We start from the raw sequence: 12,468 nt of genomic DNA, 5'->3' as shown, positions 1-12,468 counted from the left end.
TATTAAAAAAGACGGAAACGTCCCTTTGTCCTGAAGCGTTATTCCTCCCGGAAGCCTTTGGTGAAGTGCACTCAGTGACCAGGGGACCTGTCCATGTCTGAAGCCCTGTAAAATCGACTTTAACCGGAGCGTTGGAAATGGTGGGGGGGTCTGTCGCCCCCTCATGATAAATCCCGCAAGGTTTCTCTTCCTGGAAACGCCAGTGTCTGTGACTGGCTGTAAGGAGACCCCGTGGGCCTCTGCCTGACTCCGACACCAAGGGCACTTCTCACGCGTCCTTCACAGTTGCTCTGCCAAAACGGCAGCCGCCCGCCCGCCACGCGGGGCTCCTGAGGGCCCGAGTGGGCTCCAAGTGGTTTAATTATAACTTAAATCTAAAAACTGATACGCGATTCATCTCTTTAAACATGTTTGAAATAACTTGGGTATGGGAACCTATTGAGCTTGATGCAATCCAAATACAGCAAGTAATTTGGATGAAAATTTAACTTGTAAACTCATCACTGTTAAGTGCAAAATACACTCTATTCCGGAGGCCTAATGCATAAAACTAATGTGAACTATCTCACTAATAATTTTTAACATTTATTGGATGCTGAAATGATAATATTTTGGAGGTATTAAATTGAACAAAATATATGATTAAAAAGAATTTTACCATTTTAAAAACATTTTTAATATGGCTACCAGAAAATTCAAAGTAAATACTGCTACTGGACAGCCTGCTATAGAGGAACTCCTTTCTCAATAATCCGGCCCGCCTCTGGTCCCCAGTGTCCCCTCCTGGTGATCACATTTCCCCGTTGGGCCCAAGTCTTGGCTCAAACCCCGCTTCTCCACAAGATTGTGGACTCTACTGAAGAGCGCCAAGGCGAGCAAACCACGGTGCAATGTTTCTAAAAAGGTACGTGCTGCACAGAGGTGCCCTGGGGGGCACGGGCCCAGGGGCAGGGGAGGGGCTGGACTGCAGGGTCACTCAGCCTGCCTTTGGGACGTGAATATGCAGGCAGCAGTCTCTCCTTGGTTTATAGTGACCTGGTCTAATGATGATGGAGTAGGATCCGGTATGTTGCTTGTGGTTAACTGACAGATACATCGCTGTCAGGTGTCTCATACGTTGACTGTGTCAACAACGTCCACCGCATGGAGGTACCAGAAAGACAAGAGAGAGGAAAAGGTGGGGAGAAAATTATAGAGAAATAATACAAGACACTTTCCAGAACTGAAAGATATGTAAAACCAGATTAAAAGGTCCACAGTACAATGTGCGCAGTCAATGAATGAAAAGTCTCTATCGAGATACGTGATATCGGAACTCGGACTCCTGGGTAAAATCAGAGACCCCTGGCTTTCGGGGCGGGGGGCGGTGAATAGGTGGGGTGGGGGCAGGGGCCACGCAGAGGGGTGGGATGCACAACAGCTGCATCCTTGGATGACCTGTCGGATCAACAGTACTGGGGGCCTGGGATGGAGAGGGGCAGAAATAAAAAACCAACGTCCTGCTTTGGGGCTTAGGAGGCCAGAGGGATGCTGGCGCTACCCCAGGAGAATAGAAGGGGGGTGGGCGGCACAAACCAAGCTAGAGACACGTGTGTGCTTACGGAGAAAGAGGCAGTGATTATCTGTGTAATAGTAAACTTTACTTTGTATCTTCTAACGCTCCTTCACCAAAGCGAAATTCATCTGTTAGCAGGCAAGTTTAAATTACTCTGGATTTACTGAATGTATTAAATTATTGGCCAAATTTAGGAAGTCCAGATTTACATTGAATTGCATTATTATTATTACTATTTTATGAAATGCTGAGGCTCTATAGTTTTTACTCATGGACTTATATTGTTTCCACGGGTTTTTCTATTGAACTAGATACCACTATTGATTGATCCATATGGCCAACAATCTGATTAGAAATCATAAAAGTGGGATATTACAGTAAATATCAAAACATCAAGAAAACCTTCTCTTGTCTTCCACCCTGACTGACGTTCTAAATGTGCAGGTGACTCCTGGGTTCTGATGGGTCCGAGGCCGCAGCTGCCGGAACACAGCAGGTCCGGGAGTTTATCATGGGACCCACCAAGGCTCAAGGTCCCGGAGTCAATGTTTTGAAGGAAAGGAACGTGAACCTTGAATCTTGTGGCCCAAAGGGCAACTTGCATTTCCAGTGCTTGTTTGGGTTTCAGGTTTATTGGGTTTGTTTTCAAAGGAAGAATAATGAAAGAGAAGGCAGATGGCTGAGTTGTGCTCTGTGTTAAATTTATGCTCAGAAATTGTAGTCTTTAATAAGATGCTGTAATTCAGCTTGAATCTTGGGAGGAAAATGCCGTGTAAATGCATAATCATGACTAATATTTGAAGGAGTGTGACAAGAACTTGTGAAACGCATTAGGCTGAGGACAGAATTGGGGGGTTATTTCATTTCCAGCCTCTTGCACAAAGTCATATGTAAATGACATTTTAATTCTAAAAATTGGCATTCTTCTGCCCTAATAAAAATCAGCTGCTCTTAAAAAGAATGGCTTTATTTTAAAATCAAAATTAATTTTGTTATGACATAACACTTTTATAGCAAATGCTTGTAAACTGGATGGATATTTGCTTTTTGATTTCTGTGACTAAGACATCATATAAATGCGACTAATGATAACATATTGTCACACCTGGTCAACCTTACTTCTGCTCCATATGTATGAGAAATTTCTTGAAGGATGCATATAGAAAATTCAACCCCTTTTAGGGAAATGAGGTGTAAAATAAGAATTACAGACCAGCCTGCAGAGGTCCTCATGCTGTCACGGCCCCCGGCACGCATGTGCACACAACTTGCACGCACGCCTCTCTCCACCTTGGGTAGTTCCAGCACAGGACACAAGGTGACAGATCCCAGCTCACTGGGGGCATCAAAACCGCTGTGCTTTGAAGGGGCATCTGGCAAATATTTCTCGCCAAGAAGTAAAGGCCAACTAAACCCAAACTGAGTGAATGCAAAAGGACCCAGCATGAAAAGTCGCTTCCGAAAATGTTTCCACGGGTTTTCTATTGAAAAGCTGCTCATCCTGGGTGTGAATGAAAGATTTTTGAAGAAAAGACTGAAGTCTTTTCCTTTCCTGTGTTAGTGTACAAATTCAGTTCTCACGATCAACGCCCTTGGCTTCCTTTCGACCTGCCAAATCAAGTCAAGGCATGTGAAGTACACCTCTAATTCCTGGCACATTTTCCAGACTGCTGGCCAGAAGGAGACATTCAGAGACCTGAGATAAGCGGGGTCATGGACGTGGAAGTGTATCAAGTTCCTCTTTGCTCTGTAACAAATGACCATGTGCCTATTCATGCTTCTCATTAGCAGGCTAGGTAGAGATCAATAAAAACTCAGCTTCAGGGTTAAAAATAAACACAATTTTTACCACTGCTCGTCTAGCCAGAAACTTTTCTGAGTCTACTCTCTCTTAGTAACATCTCCTGGAAGGTCATAGAAGATGCGTGTTAAACATGCCACACTACAGAACTGTAAAAATCAGGAGTCCCACTAGCCGGAGCCCTCAGAGGCTCTTACGTTTTACTACTTTATTCTGCTTTTCCTTCTGCACTTAGCACTGTGGCCTGCCTGGGACGGCTTCTTCCTGTACAAGGGACACTCAGTAACTTATACACACACCGCTCAGCGCTCTGCCCTGCCTCCTGCTCCTAACGCAGGGTTTCCACTAGCAGATTTCTAGTCCCAAGCTGCTACCACTTCCGGCTTCCAGGCGTGGCCTGCACAGCAGTGGGGTCCACTCTGGCCCCCAGCTGACAGGCAGCCAGTCACAGCCAAGCACTGTACCTATGTACCCTTCACTTCAGAGACACCCAGCAAGAGCTGCCAGAAAGCGGCATCTACCCAGACGCCCATTCCCTTCCAGGACACCTCGAGTTTCCTGGAAGAAACTTCCACTTACACCAACAATTCGGGGACCTGAACGCACACCACTTCACCCTCTGTGGCAGCCACCAGGCCCGTCCCTGTTCCCGCTCAGCCAAGCTGCAGTCGTCTCCATTCCTTCCTCCCCTGCAGGACTCTATAGCAGTCAGATTGTCGCCATGAATGACAGAGTGTGGGCCTGGGCTCAAAACCCAGGCCTGCCAAGGTGTAGCTCAGAACTGGGACAATCGCTTTGGACCCAGGTTTCTCCTCGTGCTAGTGGAATAGGATCAGCACAGAGTATTTCCAGACTAAATTATGTGAAATACGAAAGCTTACTGAAGGGACAGCTTCACAGGAAAGTTAGTTGCAAAGAGATAATATTGTTTTCTGCTTCTATAAAATAGAGACCAGTATTAAACAGCGAAAGTCACATAAACTTTCACAAAAGTTCTTTCTAGATAATACACAGTATTTATAGAACTATGGAACTGTAAGGCTTAACTTTATGTATAATAACTATCAGAGCTGCAGAAAATTTTAGAGCTGGAGAATTCCCTTTGTGTCTCTTCACCTATAGAACAATATGTCATCATCCCGCTACTTTGTTCTTTCCATCTTATATAAAGGTGGGGTAAGACTTTACACTGCTTCCAAACTACGAAGTGGGGAGGGTCCTTGGGGATAATAAACAGCGATGTTTCTTTGGAAGAGTGGCGAGTCAAAACCAAAACCCTAGAGGACTGAGAAAGTTAAAGGAACAAGGCATATTCTTTAAAAAAAGGCATTTGATCAAATTAGCTGGACTGGACTGGGCCGCACAGCCATACCTTAATCACGTATCACAACTTGCATTTACTGTCCTTGGAGACTGCCTGCTGGTTTTCCTTTACTTGGCTGCATCGTGGAGAAAGAACCTTGAACTAAACCCCGTGACCTAAGGAAAAGCCTTACAACATACGGCAACCCAGATCCTTGCTGGCACTTGACCATCCTCCCCGCACAGTACACCACTGCGATTTCCCAGAACCATCTCAGGTCGTACAAGGGACATGCCCACTCTTCAGGAGAAGGCTCACAGAGCTGGGAAGGGTGATACAGCCACCCCAGGACAAGGCCACACTCCTAGCTCAGTGCTCTTTCCTCAACACTTGGCTGCCTCCTTTGACGACTGTCAAAGAACAGTTAACGTGGCCCACACCTGTTGTATTTTCCACTAGGAGCTATACAAGTCTTCGCATACAAAGGCGATACATCCCCTCAAACCAACTGCTGCTTCTTTTATATTATGCACTTTGTAAAAGAATCCTTTATAGCCCAGGGATTGAATCAATCACTGATATTTTAATCATTTTAACTCTGTCATGCTAGTAGCTAAAGACTCTTTCTGAATCATCCAACAAGGTGACAGGGTTAAGTGATGCTCATTTACTTGAATCACAAACTCTATTTTTGTTGCATAAAAAAATTAAAAGCTTCCAACAGGGAAGCTTCTCCAACAGTACAACTTACTGTAAAGGTTAGGACAGTGTCATATGCAAAATAGGCACTAAATGAAATACTAACTCACTTTTCTCCAAACATCCTTTATTTTGCAGAAATAGAGAGACACTTAGATTATAGATGGAAACAGAGACATCAGAGCATAAACCCACCTGAGCAGACCCTTTGAATAAGGACTTGAAAAGTGTGTGCTGGATTCAACAGGAAGCGAGGACCTGAAGTGCACCTGCTTCCAGGCCTCTCCTTGCTCACCAAACGCAGGGGAGGGCTGTTTCCGCCCACGGTACAGCCAGTACCTAGCACAGCACTCAATTTAAAATAGGCCTCAGACAGTTCTTCATGAAGCCAACCACTTCCTTTTTTTGCTTACAAAGCTTGAGGCAAAGAATAACATTTTATTGCATTATATGCTTCAAAGTTAGACACAGAAGATTCTCAATAGCTCTTTGATGCCTGATTTTTCATGGAAATATTTCCATCAGGGAGAATATCCATTGGCTGTCCATTATCACGGCATGGTGTAACTTGTCAGGCGCCAGACAGTTATTTGCCTAACACAAAGCTCATGTGTTACTGTCACCATTTGCATTCTTGTCACAGTGTGAGGAACATTACAACATTCCAAACTGCAAAACAGCGTGGTCACTAAAATATAGATTATTGACCGGAGAGGGTGAGGGTGTTTTCTGTGCTGAGATACTTGTTATCAAGTCCTACATTCTTGCTATAGTTTGAGAAAACTGTTTAAACAGCAAAAACATGAGTGGAAACTACTGTATTTCAGAATGCCAGGTAACAAAAAGGAGTCCATGGAAGTAAAGACTAGGTTTGCCCTACCTAGTTAATAGCCCCAGTGCCAAATGCCAGCAGTTTCTGGTACAAACTCATTAAGAGTGAAGGAATGAATGAATGAATAAATATAAGGTCACCTCCCTGAAGTTCATTCTGTAATCCAATGTTCTTACTTCAGGGAGTGACAGAGTAATCGAAACATTATATTAAGAACTCCGAGTAGTGAGCATAGTTCTGTTACTTTGAGAACCGTAAATTCTGTATTTTTTTCAGGGCCCATAAGATAACGCCAGATACAACGAATTTTTCTTATCCATACAAATAAATTGGAACTCTAATCTAAAATCTCACTTTAGTCCAGATTTCAACTCACCATCTACACACACACACACACACACACACACACACACACACACACACTGCTAATCTGACAAAAGTGAGTTCTCCTTCCTGTTTCTATTTCCACATCACCCTCTGTGTACTTCAGGGGGTTGAATGGTCCGGCAACAGGCAGCAAAACAAAAGGCAAGAACATAAAGCTTCATTTTATAGAATAATGAGAGAACCACAATTTAGATTCATGACAACATGAGATAATTTCCACTGTTTTGCATTATGTAGAAAAATATGTCATGTCAACAAAGTATGAAAAAATCACACGAAACAGATGCACCCCAGCAAGGAATTTCATTTCCATTTTTATTGGACATATTTTACTAAATCACTCACACTGCATAACAACTCATGCATAATTCTGATGAGTTGTGATTTCCTTTATATCAGCCTTTTAAGTTGATGTGCTTTCCTTCAGATGACACTGATAGAATCCAGTCACTTCTGAAGGCTGGGGGCTGGGCCACACCCTCCTTCCCAGACGCAGGAACAGCTCAGTCAAGTGGCTTCCCAGGCTCTTCGGCCTCTGCTCAGAGACTGTCTGCTTGGGAAGTGCCCTCTCCCCCTCAGCCTCCTTTCCCTCTGGAGAGAGCTATTCCCAAACTGCTCCCCGCCTCGCTCCCAATCTGTGTGAACTCACTCCAGATCCAGTCCGCACGAGATCACTTAATAAGCATCCCCAAAGGGGACCCTCCCCACTTGGCGCTCTCAGCAAGGCCACAAGGAAAAGCAAGAGGACGGATGCATTATCACCACCCTGAGGCTTGACAAGGAGACGGGACTTCAAAAGTGAGGTAGCTTTTGATTCAGCATAAATACTTTCCCAACTAAAGACTTCATTTGATCCAGCAGCTTCTGAGCCATAAGCAAACACTTCTGACCCTCACACAACCCGGGGGGACCCTATGAAATGACAGGCCTTGCCCACTGCTGACAGGAGCAGATGGGCTCTGAGGCGAATGATTTCTCACTGATACCCTGCAGAACAAAAATCAAGCTGATAAATGACAGAAATGAATTGAAGCATTTTCACTATTATTCACAATGTTTATGAAGACTGAAATATCCTGCAATTCATTAACTGCTAGTTCTTATGGCTCTTACATTAAAGACAACAGAAAAAAATCTCCCACATACGTCCACGTAAACAAATGTTCTCTTTTGCCCCTTCCCTGATAAGCATGAAGAGCCAATTTGTGAAAGAAGATAGGGCTGATTTTCCATGCAACAAATCAAAGGTGTACTTTCAGCTTGAGGCCTGACTGTATAGTTTGCTATAGGACTGATGGTGCTAAGCAATGTTTCATTTAGAAGGTTTGTATTTTAATTTTTAAAATGAGCCAAGCGCTCCCCATTTCCCTTTTAAGGCATTCCTCTACAGTTTTTGAAAAAAACCTAATAATGCAGAAGGCCGAACACGCTTAGAGCACAGATGAAATGTAACATGACGTTTCACACTTGCCCGGCAGTCTGAAGCAAAGGACTGGAGTTGCGAGGCTAACTTCTGCTTATGCAAAGCTGCTTGACAACAGCCAGTGCTTTACCAGGGCGGTCAGATAGTCACAGCAGAACACGGATCCCATACAGACATGTGGACTTAAAAATTGACAAATTCATATTCATAGAAAATTGGAGAAATGAACTGAAAGAATTTTAAATGATGCATGCTAGATTTAAAACCCTCGAGACTTCAAGAAACGTGGGTGGTAGGCAGGCCGATTTGGGAGGGTTACTATCAGGCAAATAGGTAACTCCACTTTTGGCTCATGTTAAAACACGTAAAACAGTTATTCCAGATTAATCAAGAGAAAAATCAGTATCTTCGGGGAATGGCATTAATGAGACTCCTAGGAAACGAAGGCAGAATCTCTAAATATCTTGAACAGCTTCACTAAGAGGATTCACGTTAAACAGAAAGAAAGAATTAATTATGCACAGACCAGGCAGTTAACATGTCCTTAGATAAAAAAAATCACTTCCAAAACTTTTAAATGGTAGTTTCTGTTTGTTTTAGCTAAAAGTCAGTATTTCTGAGGACATTCTATTCTTTTAAATCATGTGTTTTAACTACCAAACATAATGATAACGTTAATATTTTTATTAATCGGCTCTCCTAAAAGCTTTAAAAATGCCTTGCTGAGCAACAGTAGGTCAAAGCTAAAGACAGGAGAGGAATGTTACCCAAAGGGAGAGCATGGCACCATTTTTGTCGAATTCTCTGGTAGGAGTCAGCCTCAAAGACAGATGAAAGCCTTGATTCTCACCGTAAGATTTACACATTTTTAACCAAAGGAAGAAAGAAATCTTACTATATGATAAGATTTCTCACAACGGGCTTAAAATTTATTTCAGAAGACTTTCACAGACACACTATTGTAGCTTCAAAGGCCTAAAGGATTTGCCTCCTGTTATTTCCAAGCCTTGTTTTCAGTGGCATAGTGTTTGTCTTTGTCTTGTACTTGTGCCACTCTGTGACTCATGGGCTTCCTGGGGGCAAACGGACTAAAGGCTGGAATCTGGCAAGGCAACGAAACCCATCCTGGATATGTCCCGTGACGAGCGGCTCCTCTCAAGGGGAAGTTCAGCTCCCAAACCTTTATTTTGTAAACCTATTGGGCAGAGACAGAATCAAGGACACAGAAAGGCGGGCAGGAGCAAACAGTAAGGTAATGGGTAGACACAAACTCTCACAACACCATGCACGTGACCTAGCGGGCCAGGTGGTCCACCGCTGGTGTTTTCTCTGACAGGAGATTGTGGCTCAGAGCTGAGCTATCCGATACGGCAGCCACTGGCCACATGTGGCTAATTAAATCGTAACTAATTAATTAAAATGAAAAACGATCTCCTCACTTGCACTAGCCACATTTCTGGTGTGCAGTAGTCACGTGTGGCTCATGGCTACTCTTGTGGGCAGTAACAGAGAGGGACGCATCAGCTCAGAAAGTGCTGTTGGGCTGGTTGTAGAGGCTGAGGAAAGGAGATGGAGAAAGAAAACAGAAAGAATGTGCTCAGAAGCAGCTCAGAAAGCAGGCACAGGAAGCTTGTTGTCTTTGAATGAGAAGAATTTCTTTTAGAGCAGGCCAACATTCAAATGAGTGTCTTAAATGTTTTTGCAAACTAACACGCGTGGGGTGTTGATCATGTGAGATGATGCTAAGTGCCTTCCATATACCATCTTATGTGATCTTCCTGGGAACAGTCGGAGGCAGGCGCTCGGATAACCCCCAGGCCGGTGACACTAAGTGAGGCCCCAGAGAGCACGCGACGCACCCATCACAGACCACGCCTGGCTCCAGGCACATGTCGCCTTGCAAAGCCAGAGGTCTTAAGGCGCCTGCAGGAGCTCCTTCTGTGATGAAGAGAGAACGGGCTCCAAACACTCCGCGGCACAAGGCGGCCACCGCCAGATGCATGGGCCTTCCTCTGTGGGCCTACTATGTTCTTCACGTCGAGCATGAATCTTTTCTAGTAACACTGGAATGTGCGCTCACCTCTGTTCCATCCTTTTCCCTGCCCTCCACCCACCCCTCTGGGCTTTCCAAGTCTAGCCACTTCTTTTCATGCTTCTCGTGACAGTTTCTCAGAACGTCCCCAACGGTTCAAGCAGAACGCAGCGGTCACCACGCAGAGGACATGTGATGTCCGGCATTCGTTCAGACATGAGGTACCGATCCCTTAAACATCCTGTCAATGACCAATGACCCCACTACGGAAAGGGGTCTCAGCACAGAGGAGAGCCGAACTTCCTAAGGCTGCGCGGTGGTGCAGACACTTCCTCTCAGCTCACCAGGTGAGCCGAGCAGGTGCAGCTCGTGAGTGTCTAGCACCTCAGCTTTCACGGGGTCAGTGTCCCATGAAATGACTCAGGAAACTACAATTTACCATGTATCATCCACTAAGAACCTGTTAAAGCTCTTTTTAAATTGCTCTAAGGGTTGGTGTCCAAACACCTTTGGTCGCAGACGCCCTGCACGACATTTTCCAGAGCCCTGGCAGAAGCTAGGTCAGCACCCACCACGGAGGCTGAGGCGGCGTGAGCCTCCTCGGGCATGCCATGCCTTACCTCCGGGGCGAGCCGTCGTCGTGGGGCTGGATGATGACCACCTTCACGGTCACGGACGTCCGGAGCAGGTCGATCATCTGCTCGTGGGTCAGAGTGGCCACGGCCACTTTGCAGATCTCCACGAGCCGGCTCCCCTGGCGAAGGCCGGCCTTCCAGGCAAAGCCAAAGGGTTCCACGTCGGCAACGATTCCTTCAAAATTCACGTGGAAGCCAAGCTGGCCCAGCCCGTTCCTCCGCAGGGTCATTTCCACGGTCTCACAGCCTCTGGTCACTATCTAAGGGGACAGGAGACTGTCAGAGGTGCACACAGGCCTCGGGCCCACTCCTCTCCCCTTGGCCCTCACAGCCCCTTCCATCGAACTGTCCAAAGGACAAGACAGGGACACATTTCCATCCAGAGGTCATCATAATCAATCGTAGCATCAACCGCAAAGAAAATAACAAAAGTAAAACGATGGTTTCATTCCTCAAAGGCAAATCCGTTTCTGACACAGGGGCCTTTTTCTTAGAAGCCACTGATCTAGAGCATGTGAACTAAAAATGGGTTCTGATAATTCCCTCCTTTCCTTTCTATGTCAGCTCACTTGGCTCTTAAGCATGTACTTCCGTCGGCCCTGATGGGCTGTCGCAAAGAATGCAAAGACGTTTTCGAAACCATTACATGTTTTACCCATCCACCCGTCAAGCAGTAAAACCATTCAACGTCATTCCACTTCAATATGGCCCACAGCCCTTCCAAGCTAATGCTTAAGACCTGCCCCCAGGATGGGCGGTAGCCGGTGAGAATGCCAGGAAAGCTGGAAGTGCTCTTTGCGCACCAGCCCTGTGGACCCACTTCTGGCCTCTAGGACCCCTCCCCTTGGGACTGCCTGCCCTGCTTGCCTGGCTGCTGGGGACCATTCACAGCCAGTGTGCCCGCCAGCCAGGCTCCCTGGCACCTGCTCCAAGGCCAGCGAGCTCTTAGAGGCAGCAAGACCTCCCGGGCCTGCAGGCCCTCTCCTCCATCCAGCCATCTCCTGGGGGCCACGGGCAAACCCCCCATGCTCTTACCTTCCCTGAAAGTATAGTCTGCAGCAGTGTCACAGACAGGAACAGGACAGAGAGGTGGTTTGCATCCAACTTGGTGCACTAAAGCACTAAGACTTGGCGAAGGCCATCCCCAAAAGTGCTTACTGAGAAGAGCTCCCATGCACAGGAAGAAAACCGAGGGTTAACTGGCATCTGATGCCCACGCCATCTCTTATCTGTGGGGAATCTAAAGTCAGGAGGTATCATACCCGCACCCCCAAAGCGCAGAGCTAATGTGGGAAGTTTCCATGTAATAAGTGCTCCATTTCCACGAACCATGCTGAGTGCAGATTCCTATTTGACAAGACCTATGACTGCACGTACAGCTGTGGGATGGGGGCTGGGTCTGAGGTTTCCATGGTGACCACCGCAGGTGCACACATTACCGTCAGCTCCTCACAGACACATGGGGCAGTTTGGGGCTTAGGAATGTGGGGAAAGGCACTGCTGGTCCCAGACACTGGTGAGGATTTGAAAGACTGAAGTTTCCAAATTACGAACTGAACTAATTTAAAACTATTGAAAAAGGACTTGTAATATGTACAACCTAAATACATTTTTCCATCACTTCTTTTGCAAGTTTGTTTCAACGACACTCTCCTACCAAAGATGACATGAGACATGTGCCATGTGCCCTGCCTTCTTTCTGATGTTAACACAAATTTCCTGTGGAAGTTTAACACGCATATGTCAGGTGAAGAGTAAAAGGACTAGCTCTTCTGCTGGTTTCCTCCCACCACTTGCCATC

The 12,468-nt window shown here is 45.8% G+C and overlaps 1 protein-coding gene across 5 annotated transcripts in view; it reads right to left on the bottom strand.

Moving 5' to 3' along the window:
* The window catches only part of SIPA1L2 (signal induced proliferation associated 1 like 2), a 200,769-nt gene that overhangs the window by 44,843 nt on the left and 143,458 nt on the right, over positions 1-12,468 (bottom strand). For all 5 annotated transcript variants that reach the window (XM_033099637.1, XM_033099641.1, XM_033099640.1 and 2 more), the window contains one exon: positions 10,653-10,927. In XM_033099637.1, coding sequence (XP_032955528.1) covers positions 10,653-10,927 — 275 coding nt within the window. The remainder of the gene's footprint in view (positions 1-10,652; positions 10,928-12,468) is intronic.

This window comes from Rhinolophus ferrumequinum, chromosome 27 (assembly GCF_004115265.2).
Source record: "Rhinolophus ferrumequinum isolate MPI-CBG mRhiFer1 chromosome 27, mRhiFer1_v1.p, whole genome shotgun sequence".
NCBI classification, from domain to species: domain Eukaryota; kingdom Metazoa; phylum Chordata; class Mammalia; order Chiroptera; family Rhinolophidae; genus Rhinolophus; species Rhinolophus ferrumequinum.
The sequence above is the reverse complement of the archived record's forward strand: the minus strand, read 5'-3'. Positions and strand labels throughout refer to the sequence as shown.